The following is a 17,075-nucleotide window of genomic DNA, read 5'->3' as shown; positions in this document are numbered from 1 at the left end:
CCCCCTTTACCAGTACTGCTGGGGGTACATGGGTGTGATGGAGACCTACAAAGGGCATGAGGCTCCCCTCCCCAGGGTACCTGAGAGAGGGTAAACAGAATGGCCACTGTCCCTGGTGTCCTGGCCCCTCCTCCAAATACCCCTTGGATTCCTGGCTTTTTCTCCCTGATTCAGCAGTTTCAGAAACCTCCGGCTCAGCAGATCTACTTCCTGAGCGGGTAAGAAAAAGGAGAGGGCTTGGGGGGACTTCCTAGCCTTCCTGAGTGTTCGTTATGCAAACGAAGGAAATGAGCCCTAGAAACGAAACAGAAAAGCCCCAAGCGGCCCACACCCTACAGGAACCCCAGGGGGCCAGCTTGTGTCCCCTGCCCCAAGCCCAGCCCCCCTCCCCAGGACACGGAATGCTGCCAACCACCCAGCCTGAATCCCTCTCCTGGAGACTCAAGTGTCCCTTTCAGCTGCTCGGGCGGCACGAATTCTGAGCACCTGCGGGTGAGGAGAGTGAACAGCGTAAAACAGGCTTCCTCCGGTGCACAAGGGCTCACAGAGCCAGGAGGTCAAATCCAGATCCTGGCCTTTGGCCAGCTCCTCCCAACCCCCACTCCAGAAACAAATGACTCCTTTCCTAAATCCCCTCTATCCCCTTTCCTTGACCCTCTGCCTAGAAGGAAGTTCCTCCTTTGGTCTAACTGCAGGCCCCTGTGCTGCAAAAAGCAGGCTCCATGGGCCTCTAAGCCCTTAACACACCTCCGTAACCTCAGTGCCTCATGGTACACAATAGATTGTAAATGTTTGTGGGAATGAGTGGACCCTGTTCCATCCCCAGGCTGCCCCACCCCACCTCACTTCATGGCTGAATTGAAAGAGCTAATACATTGAAATCCCTTCAACAGTGAGCGGCCCATCAGTCAGAGTGTTTACAGAAGCACCTGCTGCCAACTATAGCCTCCTGGTGGGCAGGCCCCCTCAGCTTTACTAACACTCCTCTGACCTGGCCTGAAGTCCCACCGTCCTTCTGTCCCCTGTGCTCCCAAGGGGATTTCCAGGCCAATCACGAAGGCCAGTCAGGGGTGTTCTCGTCGTGGCACCACAGAAACGAATCCAACTAGGAACCACTAGGAACCACGAGGCTGCAGGTTCGATCCCTGACCTTGCTCAGTGGGTTAAGAATCCAGCACTGCTGTGAGCTGTGGGGTGGGCCAGCAGCTGCAGCTCCAATTGGATCCATGTGCTGCACCGGTGGCCCTAAAAAAAAAAAGACAAAAACAAAAACACAAAAGGCCTTCCTAAAGAGCAGCCCACGGGGGTCTGCGAGAGCTAGCTAGAGAGTAGAGCCAAGCCGGTGGGGTGGGGTCTAAGATTTGGGGCCCGGAGTGGTCAGGCAGTGGAGTCCGGAGCAAATGTGGAGCCAGGGCGCCACCTAGTGGTTCCCTCCCCTCCCCAACCCAGAAGCCAGAAGGGGTGGGGGTGGGGCTCCCTCTCCTCCGTCCTCCACACCCACAAGGGAGCGAAATACGGGACAGGCATTTTGTTTATGTTGTTTTATTTAATCTCTTCCCCCAGCCCCTCAATCTCCTTTTTTGAGGAGTAGAAACCCAAGGCTCCCAGAGATCAACTTGCCCACAATCACTCAGCCTGGACTTGAGCCAGAGGCTCAGACTCCAAAACCCACTCGCTATGTTGCTAGGTCGCTATGTCTACATCTCCCAGGGGTGCAGCCAAGGTAGCTGTGAGCAAAATGCAGAGTTCCAGCCCAGAGGGCCTGAGGCTTGCAGAGAGGGGGAGGTGACAGGGAGAGGAGTACATGGGAGGTGAGTACCAGTGCCTACGAGGTGGTGGGCGTTGGTGTCCCAAGTGACGGCGCCCCCACACAGTGTCACAGCTCCAAAAGCATTTTACTGGGATCTGAGTCTACAGTTCACATGGGGAGGTGAGGCCACGTGAAGAACTGGGCCAAAAGGGGCACTTCTTCCCCCAGGGGAGAGCTCTTTCCAAATCTCACAAAACCCCAGGGGAAGCCCTGATGCTGGGCCTCCAGCCAGCAAGGCGAGTCAAGTCCCAGGGGGCACAGGTCAATGGGTACAGCCAAGGGGCCCACTCTGGGCTGCCCCCACCCCCCCACACACACACACAGGAGGAGGAAAGCTCTTTGGCTTCAGAATCAGAATCGCCCCCACTCCTCTACCCCCACCCCCCACTTCACACAATCAGGCTGCAAGAGTCCAGGCCCAGGGCCCTGAGCATTTGCATGCATTTGCATAGACAGCAAGGCCGGTCCAGCTAAGGTTTTTTTCCTTAGCGAAAGTGGTATCCGTGCAGGGCTGGGTGATTTCTTTGCTCTCCTCTGTGAAGGAGATCCAAGGACACCGAAAGAGCCAGGGGAGCTGGGGGAGGTGGCAGTTTAACGGTTCCCAGAGGACAGATAACACAGGGGGCCTCAGCCTCGGCGGTGGTGGCTGTGCTCCTCCCTGGGCCCCACAACTCTGGGGTTCCGCAAATGTTTGTCCTTCTTCCCAGACCTGTGGGGAGGCATGGGGCGGGGGCAGGAAGAGGCCTTTAGAAAACAATGTGATAAGGGCCTCCCTGAGAGGGGACCTTATTCTTCCAGAGGGAGGCAACACAGGCAGCCACCATCAACCACGTGGCGGGGAGGGGCGTGTGGCCAGACAGGATCTCTGGGGACAAAGGCTAAAGTTGGGCAGGAAGGTGGGATGCGTGCTCCCCGGGCTATGCAGGAATGGGCAGTACAGGGCAACTTGGGAGGGAAATTTCCCCTAGCCCAACAGGGAACTCCCCAGGACCACTCTGGGGTGAGCAGATAGCTTCCTGCCCCCAAGCAAAGCCAGTATCGGCTGGTAGGGGGAGGGGAGACCAAAAAGCAGAGCTCAAACCTCAAACTGAAGACCCCCAACTCAGGCCCACCACCACCTCCGGCCTCCAGCCCCGTCCCACTGACCCAATCCCCCCAGGGCTGCCCACCTCTTCTTCAGGGCTTTGTCTCCAAAGAAGTGGCTGAAGATGAAGTCCTCAAAGTCATCCACCTCATCATCATCACCTGTCTGTCTCACTGCCACCTCCTCCAGGCTGTCCTCCAAAGCATCCACAAAGTCCCGGAAGCGGAGGCGGTCGTGGCGGAAGATGCCATCCTCACCAAAGTAAGCAGGAGAGAGGGGCAGCTCCTTGGTCAGCTGCCCAGCCCAAGGCAGCCGCTCCAGGTACGTCCTCAGCAGAGAGGCCAGCTCCTGTTGTCGCACTGGGGCAAGCTCGGTGCCGAAGAAGGCTAGGCCCTCCTGCCGAGCACACTCCTGCACACCCGAGCAGCCCTGGGGGGCCCGGTACTTGTGCCTCGACAGCTCTGCCCAGGGTGACAGGGGGTCGGGCCTGTCTTTAGCCCCTTCCTTCCACCGAGGATGCTTCTGCCCCTCTGAGGAGGAGGGGGGGCTCCCACTCTTCCTGGGGGCCTCCTTGGAACCCTGACGCTTTCCATCCTTCTTGCCAGCCCACTCCTCCACCCCAGGCTTTCCCTCCTTCCCCCGCCCTGCCAGCTCCTTGTCCTCCTCACCCCCCCAGCTCTTCTTCTTTTCCCAGCCAGATTGCTCCTTCTTGTGTTTCCAGCGCTCCGTTTTCCGGTCCCTCTGACCATCCCACCACTTTTCCTTTCCACTCCGCTCTCTGGAACTGTGGAAGTGAGGCTCCTGACGCCAGGCCTCTGAGACATTAGCAGGGACCCCAGGGAGCTGGCCCCAGTTCTCCAGGCCTTGCAGCTTCTGGACCAGTTTGTGGCCCAGCTCAGCCAGGCCCGCATCCCTCAAGCCTGCATCCCTCAAGCTCCGCTCCAGGTCCTGCTGCACAGACCCCAGCACCCGCCGCTGCCTCTCCAACTCTTGCCTTAACGCCTGGGCCTCAGCCTCTAGCTGTTCCTTCTGCTCCAGGAAGCCAGGGCGTGGCTCCTGCCCCCTAGGGCCTTGCTCCTGCCCCCTAGGGCCTTGCTCCTTGGTGATCTTGCCAGCCTGAGGGCCTCTGCCCCAGCGGAGGCACACCCCATCTGTGCCCGGAACGCAGTCGGCCTCCAGCCCCTGGAGCTGGGCTCGCAGCTGCTGCAGCTCCGACTCCAGGGCCCGCTGGGAGGCCTCGCCCTGCTCTAGGGCCCCTCGGAGCCGGGCATTCTCCTCTTCTAGCCCTTTGGGCTGATGCATCAGGCTCTGAAGTTCTTCCTTCTGGGCCTGGAATGAGGGTAGGGATGGAGGGAGGGCACAAGGAGGGGTCCTGGTCAGGATGTCAGGATGGACCCAGTGCCTTCTACCCTAATTCCATTCGGTTATAGTGGGCAGGGGGCCCAAGCCCCCTTATGGCCTGGACACTCAGAGAATTTGGTTCTTGTCCTCCTTCCTAGCTGCACCCTTCACCAGACCCTGGGATCCCCAAATTCCACCACAGGCCTCAGTTTCTGTGTCCTTTTCTAAGCACACACTTCTTCAATGCACCTAAAGATATCTGGCCAAGATGTGGCTCTTGTGGCCCTATTTCCACCTCCCATACCCAGAGCAGACATTATTAATCGATCACAGCCCTTCTTTCCCATTGAACCTTGGCATGTTCTTCAAATCCTTCTCTACACAATGCTCGAGGCAGACCATGCCAAGGAAGCAAGGGCAGCATGCCATACAAAGCAGGGAGGCCAGTCGTGGCCTACACCTTAGCATGTGTGACATAAACAGAACCAGGAAGCTGACTGAGGTGAGAAAGGAAGGGGGTCGAGGTAGGGGAGTGAATACAGGAAACTTGTTTGAGGGGAGGAGGCTAGAAGAGGCACCTGGCCTAAGGGGTCGGCCTGGGGCCCCCCTTCGCTTATGCCCACCTGCAGCTGGGCCTGCAGCAGCCGGATGTCCTGGTTCTCCTTGGCCAGCCTGTCCAGCAGAAGGGCCATGTTCTGCAGGCTGGGGACGCTGTCAGGGGGCGCCGAGGCCTGCAACTGCTGCTTTAACCCATCCTGAGGACAAAAGAGCCAGTGACCCCCCCCCCCCATGGCCCCACAGGCCAGGCAGCCCCGAATCTCTCCCACCAGGCCCCCCACACCCAGGGAGACAGTCACACATGCCTGCCCATCCCCCACAGCCTCCAGTATCTCAGTATCTGAGCCGGTATCTGGGAAGACCTGCAGGTCCGCTTCCTCCACTGGCCCTGTGGGAAAGTGAAATCCTGACACCGGCCTCAGGGCACACAGAGCCCCCTCCTGCCCCGACCCTCCCTGCAGCTGAGAGGTCAAGTGAGGTTAAAGGGTCAAGGGTCACCTTGAAGAGATGACAAGGCCTTTCACAGAGCCCACCCACAAGCACGGCCCCCAGCATCTCTACTCCAGACCCAGAGAACCACCCATCACCTCCCTCAGGGCTGGGAGGGGACAGACATGAACCAGCCAGGACCTGTCCTCACTCACCACTTTCTGAATCTGAAAGGCCACCTAAAAAGGGAGACAGAGGAGGCAGGTCAGGCCCTCAGTGGGGGGGTTGGGCAAAGGACAGCAGGAGGCAGAAGGGGCCAGAGGAGAGGCCCCAGCAGGGGAGGGATGGCTCACCAGAGAAGAGGAGGATGCCCAGACCCAACAGAACCAGGGCCCCGAGGAACCACATGTTGAGGGAGATGCCCAGCTCCCTGCCCGCGGCCTCGCCTCGGGCCTGGGCCAGGTCCTCTACACCCGGGCGGGCTGCGGGCTGCGGAGTGCTGGGTTCCCGACCCCGCCGTCTCCGCAGACCCTCCACGTCCACATCTGTGTCATCCTCACTGCTGGAGCCATGGACCTCCTTGCTGAGCCAAGCTGGAGGGATGGGGACAGGGCAGTAAGGCCACTGGAGAGATGGGACATCCCAAGAGATGCGGAATAGAGGCAAGCACAGGGAGGTCCTCAGCCCTGACGGTGGAGGAGGCACGTGGAGACCCCCACCCACGTCTGCCTGGGCATCCATGACCACCCCTGCCCAGTCCAGCAGCGGGAGATCAGTCCTTCCAATCTATAAACTTCAAGAACTTTTTGGAGTTCCCGTCGTGGCTCAGTGGTTAACGAATCCGACTAGGAACCGTGAGGTTGTGGGTTCGATCCCTGGCCTCGCTCAGTGGGTTAAGGATCTGGCATTGCCATGAGCTGTGATGTAGGTCACAGACGCAGCTCGGATCTGGCATTGCTGTGGCTCTGGCGTAGGCCGGCAGCTACAGCTCCGATTCGACCCCTAGCCTGGGAACCTCCATGTGCCGCGGGAGCGGCCCAAGAAATGGCAAAAGACGAAAAAAAAAAAAGAATTTTTTTTTTTTTTTTGCACTTTTTAGGGCCACACACAGCTCACGGCAATGCCAGATCTTTAACCCACTGAGCGAGACCAGGGATCGAACCTGTGTCTTCATGGATGCTAGTTGGGTTCATTACCACTGAGCCACAACAGGAACTCCTACAAGAGCAGCTTTCACCCTAAAAGCACCCTCCTTCCTCCAATGCCACAGGCTCACATCAAGCTCCTGCAGCTATTCCCAGCCCCTGGGGGAAGGGGGGGAGGAGTCAATGATATAGAGGGTACCAAGCCACTAAGTCCTAGGGCCTATGCCCAGCAGGGATGTCTTCTAGAAGGATAGTGACAAGGAAGACTCTCACCTGTTTTGGCGGATGAGGGCAGGCTGTGGGGGGGGCTCTGATCCTCCAGGTCCTGTGTGTCTGGTCCCAGGCCTCCCATCATGGGGGTCTCCTCCAAGTCTCCCTGGGCCTCTGTGTCTCCTGGGCCAGGGGGCTCCATTCCACAAGCATCACCTTCCAGGCCTCCCTGATGCAGACAGAGCCGTGAGCAGGCCCGTCCCCGCCTTCCTCCCCTCCCCCAGCACGGGTTCTCACCTTGGCTTCCGTCTCCTCTGGCAGAGTCGGGCCAGACCCAGAGCGCCCGCTCTGAAACAGGGTCTCTGTGGCGGGAGAAAAGGCTCAGGAAAAATACCACAGCCCCCAGCTGAACGTCCCACGTGGCCCTCTGCCTCCCACAGGCCCCGTCCTGGTTGGAAGAGGCAGGACAAAGCCAGGATGGGACGAGGGAGGAAGGTCTTCAGCTGACATTAAGGCAGGAAATAAGACCCACCAGCCTCCCTCTCCCCAAGGAAACTGGGAAACCCCAGAACACGGGGGAGAGGTGGCTGCACCCCCCCCCCCAGCAGGGCCCTGTTACCTTTTCCATCCAAAGTCCCAGCTAATTCTTCAGCAGCTGCCTTGGAGGGGCTCTGAGGGGTGTGGGGGGCGCTCTCAGGCTCTGGGTCCCTCCTGGATTCAGGGCCCAGCGTCTCCACAGGCAAGCTCTGGGGGAAGGGACACAAGCAGAAGGGCTGTCCCAGAGGAAGGACAGCAAGAGCACGGGGTGCTCCACTAGGGTCCCTGGGACCAGCCGTACGGCTCAGGGACCCTAACACACATCTCACCAGAATATGACACGTTCAGTAGCGGGCTGAGCCCGAGAGGGCAGGGGGCAGGGGTCAGCTGGTGCTGCGGCATCTCAGCTCCGGAGAGTGTTTGGCCCATTCCCTAAACCTCACTTGCTGCTCTGGGGCACTCTGGGTACTCTGGAAGGCCAAGCTTCTATTAAATGGAGAAGCACCACTGGACCAAGGCACTGGATCACTCTACAAACCTGATGCCCCCCCACCGCCCCAGAGAGGCCGGCTAGAGCCAGGGCCTCCCTCCCCGCAAGTGGCAACTCAGTTACTGGCCGGAAGGTGGGTGGATGGTAAAAGAACAAAGTCCCCTGGATGCCGAAGGATCAGCCACATCCCCCACAGGCTTTCACTCCAGTTACATCTTTTTTTTTTTTGTCTTTTTAGGGCCGTACCTGCGGCATATGGAGGTTCCCAGGCTAGGGGTCTAATTGGAGCTACAGCTGCCAGCCTATGCCACAGCCAGATCCAAGCTGAGTCTGTGACCTACACCACAGCTCACAGCAACGACAGATCCTTAACCCACTGAGAGAGGCCAGGGATCCAACCCACATCCTCAGAGATACCAGTCGGGTTCTTAACCCACTGAGCCACAACAGGAGCTCTTCTTCACCATTTTTAAGTCACTTTTTTACTCATGACCCCTCCCTACAAGGCAAGAATCACAACTCCCTTTTTAAGGGAAGAGAGAGGTGAAAGGTCTTGCCCGAGGCCCCCCAGCTGTCAGCAAAGGCACCCCAACAGGAGGCCAAGGTTCTGACTAGGCGCATGGTGTCCATCCCAGTATCAGCCTGAGGACAGCTTACTCAAACCTGACGTCCTTACCCTCTCTCCTCCTGGCAGTGCTAATACACCAAGCCCTTGACAAACTTGCTCCAGCCCCTCTGTCCCCCAGCCTGCTGGCCCCCTTCTCAGTGGCTTCAGGGGCACAGGAGTCCCCTAGGCTCCAGCCCCACCAACTACAACCTGAATTGTAGGACCTTCAAAAACTCTCACCTTGTTCCCACCCCACCCACGCAGTGGCAGCCCGCTCTGCCCAAGGCAGGGATTGTCCTGACTCCCTCCACTCAAAGCCCTTTAGTGATTTCCCAGCAGGAGGAGGCCCGAATGCCTATGCCAGGCCCTTCAGGCCCCTTCCAGAAGTTCCCAGGCTGGTAGTTCCCTCAAGGCTCGACTAGTATCCATAAGGATGCAGGTTCGATGCCTGGTCTCACTCAGTGGGTTAAGGATCTGGCATTGCTGTGAGCTGTGGTGTTGCAGATGAGGCTGTGGTGTAGGCTGGCAGTTGGAGCTCTGATTCGACCCCTTAGCCTGGGAACCTCCATATGCTGCAGATGTGACCCTAAAGAGACAAAAAAAAAAAAGTTCCCAGGCTCTGGCCCCACCTCACTTCGACACCCTCTGACCCACGTCTCCAGCTCCTCCAATGGGCCCCTCAGCTAACACAGCTCTCCCACTGTTGCCTCAGAACCTCTGCTTGTGCTGGTCTCCCCACCAGAATTTTGCCCCTACTTCTCCCAGCTTATGCCAGCAAATGCCTTCTTTCTAGGCATGGTCCAGGTCCCCACTTCTCCCAGCCATTGGAATTCCTCTCACAGCCAGCAGGAGGCAATGCAGGTGACAAGGAAAAGGACAGACCCCAGAAAGCAGTCCAGCCCTGCAGGAACCCTGTTTTTAAGGTTCCCAGGCCTGCTTTTCTTACCTCTGAGCCAGCAAGCACCCAGCTATTGTCCGAGTCCGGGCAGGAGGCCATAGTTGCAGAGGTCCCTGAGGCTGTTCAGGCCGCCACCTGCAGAGAAAGGCTCCTTTAAAGACCCCAGCTCCCTTCAGGATGCAGACAGCAGCCTCAGCTGGGTTCTAACTGTAACGAAGGGCTGGGTAGCAACTTCCAGAACCAGCCTGGTTCCAGGCCTTCTGATCCCAACACCTCAATTCATCTGGGCGGCATTTGCCTTGCAAATTGCACCCTGCCAACAGCCACAGTGAAGCTTGCCCCTCCCAGGGACCAAAAGGGCCCTTGGGAAACTGGGAGATGGGACTGACCTTGAAAGGACAGAGTAGCATAGGGCTGGAAAGAAAGGCTTTGGGAAAAATCCAGGCCAACTCCCTCAAGTTATAGTCAGGGAAAACGAAGGCCAGAAAGTTGGCTGACCTGACTTGCCAAAGATGAACAGCTAATAAGAGTGAGGCACAATCCAGCCCTCCCTTCACCACCCCAGGCTCCCCCACAATCACCACCCCTTCTCCCAGGGCCTGGAAGAGAAGACTCGATGGCCTCCTTCAGCCCCAAGTCTCCCCCTCACTGCAAGTCCTCCATATGGTCTAGTTCAGACTGGCTGCACATGGAATCACTCAAGATTCTGATACAGTCAGGTTCAAGACTCAGGCTTAGGCTTGGGCACGGGGCTTTTTTAAAACCTTCCAAACGATTCTCACGTGTAGCCAAGGTTGAGAAAAACTGGCACAGCTTAACTCCATCTGAATTAACCCGTAGTAGTACATCTCCTTGGTACGCTCACTCTCCGTTTCCCTTCTTAGTAACCTCCAGAGTTTCATCGTAGGGAACGTGAAGGTGACTGGGAAGAGGGATTTATGGCAACTACCATGTATAATGCACTTTACAGGCTGCAAAGCCTAGACAAAAATCAGGGCTGTGATCCTGCCCCCTGCGAACCTGCTCTGACTTGGCCAGGTGGCAGTGGGAAGTTACTCCAGCTTCCAAAGCCTGACACAAGGCAGGATAGGAAGATCGTGACCTACTCCTTCATCCATGGCCAAGACTGTCCCCCATCCAGGCTGGCAATGGTGGAGGGAGAGATGAGCTGACCCCCTAGAGTCTTAGATTCTGATCCTTTAGAAGGGGCTAAATGACGGCTTGCTGAGGGGTGAGAGGGGTGGCAAGTGGTAAAAGACTCTAAAAGGAAACCTTGGGAAAAGGAGTGAGGCTGGGGAACAAGCATGGCACTTCTACCCTAGGAAACCGCCACACTGCCCTCTTCTGTTTGAGCTCAAGTGAGTCCTACTCAGTGCCCTACAAACCTCCTGTGGCCCTTGTGCGTCAAGATCCAAGCCCAGGACAGATGAAGGACACCTCACAGTGTCCTCCCAAGACCTATGCCTTCCAAACGCATGCACCCACCCCACAAGGAGACAGGAGAAGGGCTCAATGACTTCCCCACATCCCACAGGACACCCCTGGCAGGCTTCACAGGCATCCAGAGAACCATCACTGTGCAGCCTTCTGGTCTCAAGCCCCTCCCCCACAGTTGTCATCATCTCCCCATCCTCAGTTGCTGTGTGTGACTTTTAACAGGTGGTGGCAGGAAGGAAGTGGCAGCAGCTTGGGCTGAAGTCCCTGTTTATCCTTAGCTGTATACTGCCTGCTCAGGTCCTCCAGAACCAGGCACCATGGTAACCACAGTGATGTCAGACCCACTGTCTCCATGGAAACCAGCAAGGTATTTGGGTCAACAAGACAAACACTTCTGAGACCTAAACAGGAGACAGTCCGGAACCCCTGCACTCAGAGTTCCAAATACTTGTTGGTCTCTCTCTCTTGGTTGGGTTCACCCAAGATTCCAAAAGATCTCCCTGTTCTCCCAAGCCAGCATCTCACTGCCCTATTAGGAAGTTCCTCCAGCTGTCTAATCTCCACCCTGGCCCACGGTGTTTTCAGATCTCTTTCTTCCCATCAACCTCTAGGAAGAAAACTCACCTCCACCCCCTCCTCTTTCTTTTCATTCAGGTAGGATTCAACAAAAACACCCTGTAAGGATTGTCAGGAACTTGGGCTACTTCTAAAAGACAACTAAAGGGGGAGCTCTCCCACCCTCCGTAAAAAGCTGGAAAGTCTCGTCTAGCTGATTTCAACCCCCCTTAAGAGTTGCTCCCCCAAACCTCTAGAGCAAATGACACAGGGCTGCAAAAACTTGCCTGGGAGACCTAAAGCAAGTTCCTGTTTTGGAAACGGCCGCCCATGATCCCCCTTTCGCCGGCCAAGAAGCGACAAACTAGCTCTGGAGATCCTCGGAGGAGCCCAACCGCTGGAGTTCTGGCCCCCCTCACCTCTATCCTTCCTCGCACAGGGATCCCTATGGGCCCTTCCCGCCGGGGCATTACCTGACCCTGCTCCTGGCTTCAGTCTTCCGCTGAACTTGTTGCTGCCTCTCCAGCTTTACAGCTCCAAGAAAGGACGGTCATGTGACCTAGAACCGGCCAATAGAAAGTCAACTTCCCTGAGGGGGCGGAAACTTTTGGCCAATAACAGCTAGACTGGAGAGCCACGGGAGGGGAAAGGAGGGGGAACTACAGAGCCCCGCAACCTGGTTCCCCTCCCTGCGGGACGGCTGGAGTGCCAGCAAACTGAATATTGTCACCTCCCCTCCTGGGAGCAGTGTCTAAAGAATTTCTGGAGCCAAGACCCAAAACTGAAAGGCAAAGGGTGGCTTCTCTAAGACAAGGGGCCAGGTTGGTCCCAGGATAGACAGAGACAGCTGCAGGATGGGGGAGGGGAGTGGCCAATTGCTGGTTGGAAATAGCCCTTCGGCCACTCTCATGCTGCCCCAGTGCGGATTGTTTAAGGATGCCGCTATTTACAAAAAAAAAAAAAAGATGAGGGGGGCCTGAAAAGTACCAAAAATGAAAACTTCCGGACCCAGGGGCAGCCCCTGATCCCACCCTTGGAGCTACGCTCGCCGCCTAACCCAAATAACTGGGGAGTGGGGTTGTGGGCGCTAAACCCCCAAGCACTAAAGACAGTTGTCTCCCCTGAAAACTTGGAGCCAAAGCTCCGGCTTGGCTCCAGGCCTGGCCCAGGAATGTGCTCAGAAAGGAAACTTGTTTCTCACAGCAGGGACAAGGGGGGAGAGGCGGGGCGCACAGGCCTCCCTGGGCTTAGCTGTTTGTACCAGGGCCAGCCCAGAGGGCTGAATCTTTCTGCTGTTCCCACTTCCAGAGACACCCCCCCACACGGATACCTATCTTCACCCCCAACCATCCTGCCCAGGGATGACTGGCCCATTCCAGCCTTGTACACACACATCAACAGCAAGGGCTCCAATCTGGATTTTCCAAAGTCATTTTATTAATCCAACCGTACAAAACTTTCCCCACCACATCTCTGCCACCCCCACTTGCATCGAAAAAGTTGTGGCGTGAGGGGGAGAGAGGGATTGAGCTGACACCCACCCCCCCCCCGCCCCTCAGGAGCCACCTTACAAAATGCTGCCATGGGAGAGACCACAAAAATAGCAACAGATAGAAGAGGAGCGAACAGAACCACAAACACAACACAAAGTTGAGGGAGGGGGGTGCCATCTCTGCTGTCCGGTGGGAAGAACCCTGGAGAAGAGAAGCCCAGAGGCCACTGCCTTCTTTTTCACAGCCTCAAAGGCTGAATGCTGCACAGGCCAAGTTCTGCAGCATCGTGTCTTCTCTTCACACGGGGAAGGGCCAGCAAGGGACCCCCCGGCTCCTGTCGGGGCCATGCCCCAAAGCCTGCCTTCCCCACCCCACCGAGGAATGTGAGCTCTGGCTGTAAGGGAGGGAGCAGCTGTGAGGGAGTCCTCCTCAGGACCAAGGCCCTTCTCTGGCAGGCAGTGCTTTAAAAAGGAAATAAGAACTAAGCCCAGCGCAGGACCCTGGCTGAGACAAATGAGAACTAGATGACCTCGCCCGAGCAGATACAAAGAATAACAGGGGAAGAGAGAAGCAAAAAACATCCAGACTCTGGACTGATTTTAGTACCATGGCAATGAGGGTCCCACCATGCCTCCCCAACCCGCAGGCCGTGACAGGCATGCTTTCATCAGGAGAAATAATGAGGTATGAGGGCTCCGCGCCTTTTCAAGCTTTCTTTCCATCAAGCCACCAGGGAGACAGGGAAATAAGGGCGCCAAAAGTTGAAGACCAGCGCTGAGAAAAATGTGCAACACAGGGGCAAGGGGGAAGGCGGTACAACCAGAGTCTAGGCTTCCAGGACAGTCTAAACGTCAAATATTCTGGTCTGTCAGACCACATATCCCAATTTTTGGCAAAAATATGATCATTAGGGAAAAAGCACAAGAGAGGCTGGGAAAGGACCAGTGACTTTGGTATGAGGGGGATATGTCCTGACAGCATCTCTTACCTACTGTTTCGAAGCCCCAAATCACCAAGAAACGGCCATAGCCACGAACTCTCCTGCTTCTTCAAGCTATTTGGTTCTGAGGGAGGAGGAGTTGGGTGGGTCTTGGAAGAGGCAAAGGGAGGGAAGGACAGAGGAAAATCTCCATTTATTCCCTAAAGCTGTCTCCCAGCACCCATGAAAGGGCTACTGCAGAGATGGGAAGAGACCCCAACTCTTCCGGCCAGAAACCTTTAATATTAGACTCCAAAAACTAAGGCTGGAGCTGCGGGGCTACAGAAGCGTTAGGCACAGGTGTTGGGGGCATCCGTCGTCTGCGGAGGGGGCGCCCCTGCCCTTCAGATCTTCCTCCAGCCTCTTTTCTCTTGCAGCCATACCCCCAGGCCTCCAGAGACAGCCACCAAAAACAGCTCTGCTCGGCAGGGCTTTGGTTTTCTGGACCTCGGTAGATCTCAATGCACAAGTTTCCAGAAAAGTGAGCGATCCAGGCTCTTCTGCCTGCCCCCCCTCAGTTCCTTTTCTGCCCCCAGGAGCCACTGTGTTTCTGCCCCATGGGGATGGGAAGCCAGGGGAAACAAGGACCAAGAGCCAGACAGGCCAACAATCACCCTCCCTGCAAGAGCAGGGAGGAACGTACACACTTCCCTGGCACCTGGCCGGCATCACCCATCGTTAGCCACCACCAGCTGCCCCATGCCTTCTCGGATGTAGACAGACTGGATCTCCTTGGTCTTGAGGCAGAGATCGCAGGCCCAGACGGCAGAGGCCTCGGTGGTCAGCAGCCCATAGGCGCTCTCAGTCATGCCCGTGCACTCGCGGTGGAACCACTTCTGGCAGGAAGCCTCGCACAGAATGGCATCTTGGTCGTCGTTCACCTCACTGCGACAGGCACCACATGGATACACCAGGCCTGGGGGAGGCTGGGGCCCTGAGCCCCCACCTGCCTTGCCAGGGGGTGCCAGGCTATTGGCATCTGGGGTGCCCCCACCCCGCCCACTGCTGCTTGGGGGAAAACTGGGCTGATTTCCATTAACAGCAGCAGCCGGGGAGCCTGAGTGGGGCTCCTGGGGAAAAGCAGTGGGAGCAGGTGGATTTAAGGGCTTCCCCCCATCCTCACCACCAGGGGCAGGAAAGCCAGGGTCCGGACCAGGGAAGGGACTTGTGTTGGGGGGCAGGCTGGGGAGCCCCTGACCAGGTCTCTGGAGAGGAGAAGGGCCAAAAGGTGCCCCTGGCTGAGCAAAGCGTTGGGGGAGAGAAGGGGGGCCCAGCTCCCCTCTGGGAGGTTGTCCCATGGTGGGTGAGATCATGGGGCCAAATCCCCCCACTGGGCCTGGCATCATCTGCCCACCGGGTGGGCTAAAGTTCTGACCCAGAGGCTGGTTGAAGGGTTGGCTGGGAAAGTTCATGTTGCCTGGGGGTGGGTAGCCAGGTCCCTGGGGGGGCATGTTGAAAGCAGGACCCATGGGGTTGGGAGGGAAAGGGGGAGGCTGTCGACGAAGAGGCTGGGGACCCCCTCCACCGGCAGTGCCGTAGCCTGGGGGTACCTGGCCTGCCATGCCCCCCTGTACACGAAAGCCCCCAAAGGGAATAGGACTGCCAAGAAATGGAGGGGCTGCGCCCCCCACCTTAGGGGCTCCGAAGTCATCCTCAAAAGGGTTGGATGCAACCAGGTGATCCACCATGGGAGTCGGGGGTGGTGCAAACTCCGTCAGATGTGAGTATGCAGGACCCTGGGGGAAGAGATGAGGTAAAGAGAGTCATGGAGGGGAGATGCAGAGCCAAACCACGAGAGCACCAGAAACACAAGGCACATTTTGGAGGCTGGTATGGCCAGCCCAGATCTAAAATCAAGATGGATCTTAGAATGCAACAAAGAAGGAGAGAGTAGAGAGCAGAACCAGCACAGCTCAGTAACTGGGTTTCAAAAATGCAGCAGAACTCTGCTGGAAACCGAGCTGACACTGAGGAACCGCAAGGTCCTGGAGCAGATGGTTAACCTTTTCTTGCACTTTTCGACTTCTTTTTAAATTATAACTGATTGACAGACATTGAACCTTTTTAAACCTCAGATTTCTCATCTCTTAACACAGTGACAATGCCTATCTCCCAAAACTGTTAAAGCACTTTGTAGCACAAACCCTGGCACTGAGAAAAGGTTCAGTACATGGTAGGAGTGATCTTCCTGCGGGAACCAGGACAGGACAAACGGGGGAGAGGACAATTCTAATCCTGACTGATAAGACCTTTGAGCAAATCAGCTCATGCCCATCCCTACCCCCAAAACTGTCATGAAGGTGAAGGAAAGGACCACAAACAGAACGCGTGTGACCCCTCCCTCTTCGGAGCAAAGAACACGCAAAGAGACTACTGAGAGTTACCCCCAACACCAATCGCCATTCACCTGAGTATTTGACTTCCTTCGCTTCTTTTCTGGGCTCTTCATCTGCAGACCTAGAAAAGCAGTAACAGGCAGACACAAACAAGTTTCCCTGAGGTTTCCCCAAGCTCCTTTCTCCCAGTCTGATGAGCTGAGGGGCTCTACTAACTTCAATATACTTTTGTTTACTGACTTCACAGATACCAACAAAAGTGTAACGTCAAAAACTAATTGGAGGCTACGCTCTCAGCTACCTCTTCTTTAAAGGAGACGCCCCAACTCTTGATATCCTCAGACTCCCAAGTGGCTCCTAAATTCCAGATCCTCCAAGCTCTAGGGTCTGCAATCTGTGACACCCCCCTCTCCGGCCCCCACTCCCCGAAGGGCTTCACCCACGCATCCTTTTCGCTCGAGTCTCCCCTCCCTTCAGGGCCCTCAGCCTGAGGACCGCCACCTCCCCCGCCCGCCAGTCCTCCCTCCGAAGTCCCGAGTCGTCAGCCTCGCCAGCCCCTGTGCCCTCAGCTCTCTCACCGGCCTTGCCCTGCTTCCTCCCGGTGCTGGGCGGCGCAGGGGGCGGTGCGGGGCCGCCACCACCCTCCAGCTTGTCCGGTGGGGGCGGCGCCGAGGCGGCCATGGAGTGCTGGACCGGGGTCAGCGGCGGCAGGGGTCGGACGCGCCCTCGGGTTGCACCATGGCCCAGAAGCGGAGGCAGGGGCGGCGCAGGCCCCCGCGCGGTAGCAAGCCCGGGGTGCGGAGAGCCGTGGGCGCCGAGCCGGGGCGCCAACTACACGGTCGCTCAGCTTCGCCGCCCGCCCAGCTTCGCCGCCCGCCCGCGGCCGCAGCCACAGGAACCGGAACTCGGCGTGGCAGCCACCACTGCGCGCCGCGAGGAGGGGGAGCGAGGCTCCGGCCCTCCCCTGAGCAGCTTGAGGGCAGGGACGTACCATAGCGCGAGCTGGGGGGGGGGGGGCGTTCCACACCCGGGAGCGCGCCTCGCCCTCTCCCAGCTAGGCGGCCGCCGTCGGCCGTGCTGCCGGGCGGTACCATCCCGCGCGGAGGTGCGCGCGGGCCGGGGCGCGCGCCCGGGAGGCCCAGGCCGTCCGGGGACCCGGCGTCTGG

The 17,075-nt window shown here is 57.5% G+C and overlaps 2 protein-coding genes across 2 annotated transcripts; both read right to left on the bottom strand.

Annotated features, from left to right (window-relative positions):
• Positions 1 to 1,526: 1,526 nt before the first annotated feature.
• PBXIP1 (PBX homeobox interacting protein 1) lies at positions 1,527 to 11,661 on the bottom strand. The gene is made up of 11 exons (XM_047784439.1): positions 11,575 to 11,661; positions 9,158 to 9,244; positions 7,197 to 7,323; positions 6,875 to 6,939; positions 6,641 to 6,806; positions 5,576 to 5,815; positions 5,438 to 5,461; positions 5,099 to 5,181; positions 4,859 to 4,990; positions 2,980 to 4,223; positions 1,527 to 2,519 (listed from the first exon to the last, which is right to left on the bottom strand). The coding sequence occupies exons 2-11, from the start codon at positions 9,206 to 9,208 to the stop codon at positions 2,438 to 2,440; spliced, it is 2,214 nt and encodes a 737-aa protein (XP_047640395.1). The 5' UTR covers positions 9,209 to 9,244; positions 11,575 to 11,661; the 3' UTR covers positions 1,527 to 2,437.
• An 855-nt stretch (positions 11,662 to 12,516) lies between these two features.
• Positions 12,517 to 16,810, bottom strand: PYGO2 (pygopus family PHD finger 2). Its single transcript, XM_047784440.1, has 3 exons — positions 16,488 to 16,810; positions 15,981 to 16,030; positions 12,517 to 15,309 (listed from the first exon to the last, which is right to left on the bottom strand). Exons 1-3 carry the CDS (start codon positions 16,588 to 16,590, stop codon positions 14,242 to 14,244), a joined length of 1,221 nt encoding a protein of 406 aa, XP_047640396.1. The 5' UTR covers positions 16,591 to 16,810; the 3' UTR covers positions 12,517 to 14,241.
• Between the last annotated feature and the right edge of the window lie 265 nt (positions 16,811 to 17,075).

Source organism: Phacochoerus africanus, chromosome 6, assembly GCF_016906955.1.
Source record: "Phacochoerus africanus isolate WHEZ1 chromosome 6, ROS_Pafr_v1, whole genome shotgun sequence".
Classification (NCBI taxonomy): Eukaryota; Metazoa; Chordata; class Mammalia; order Artiodactyla; family Suidae; genus Phacochoerus; species Phacochoerus africanus.
This window is presented reverse-complemented; position numbering and strand designations above follow the sequence as displayed.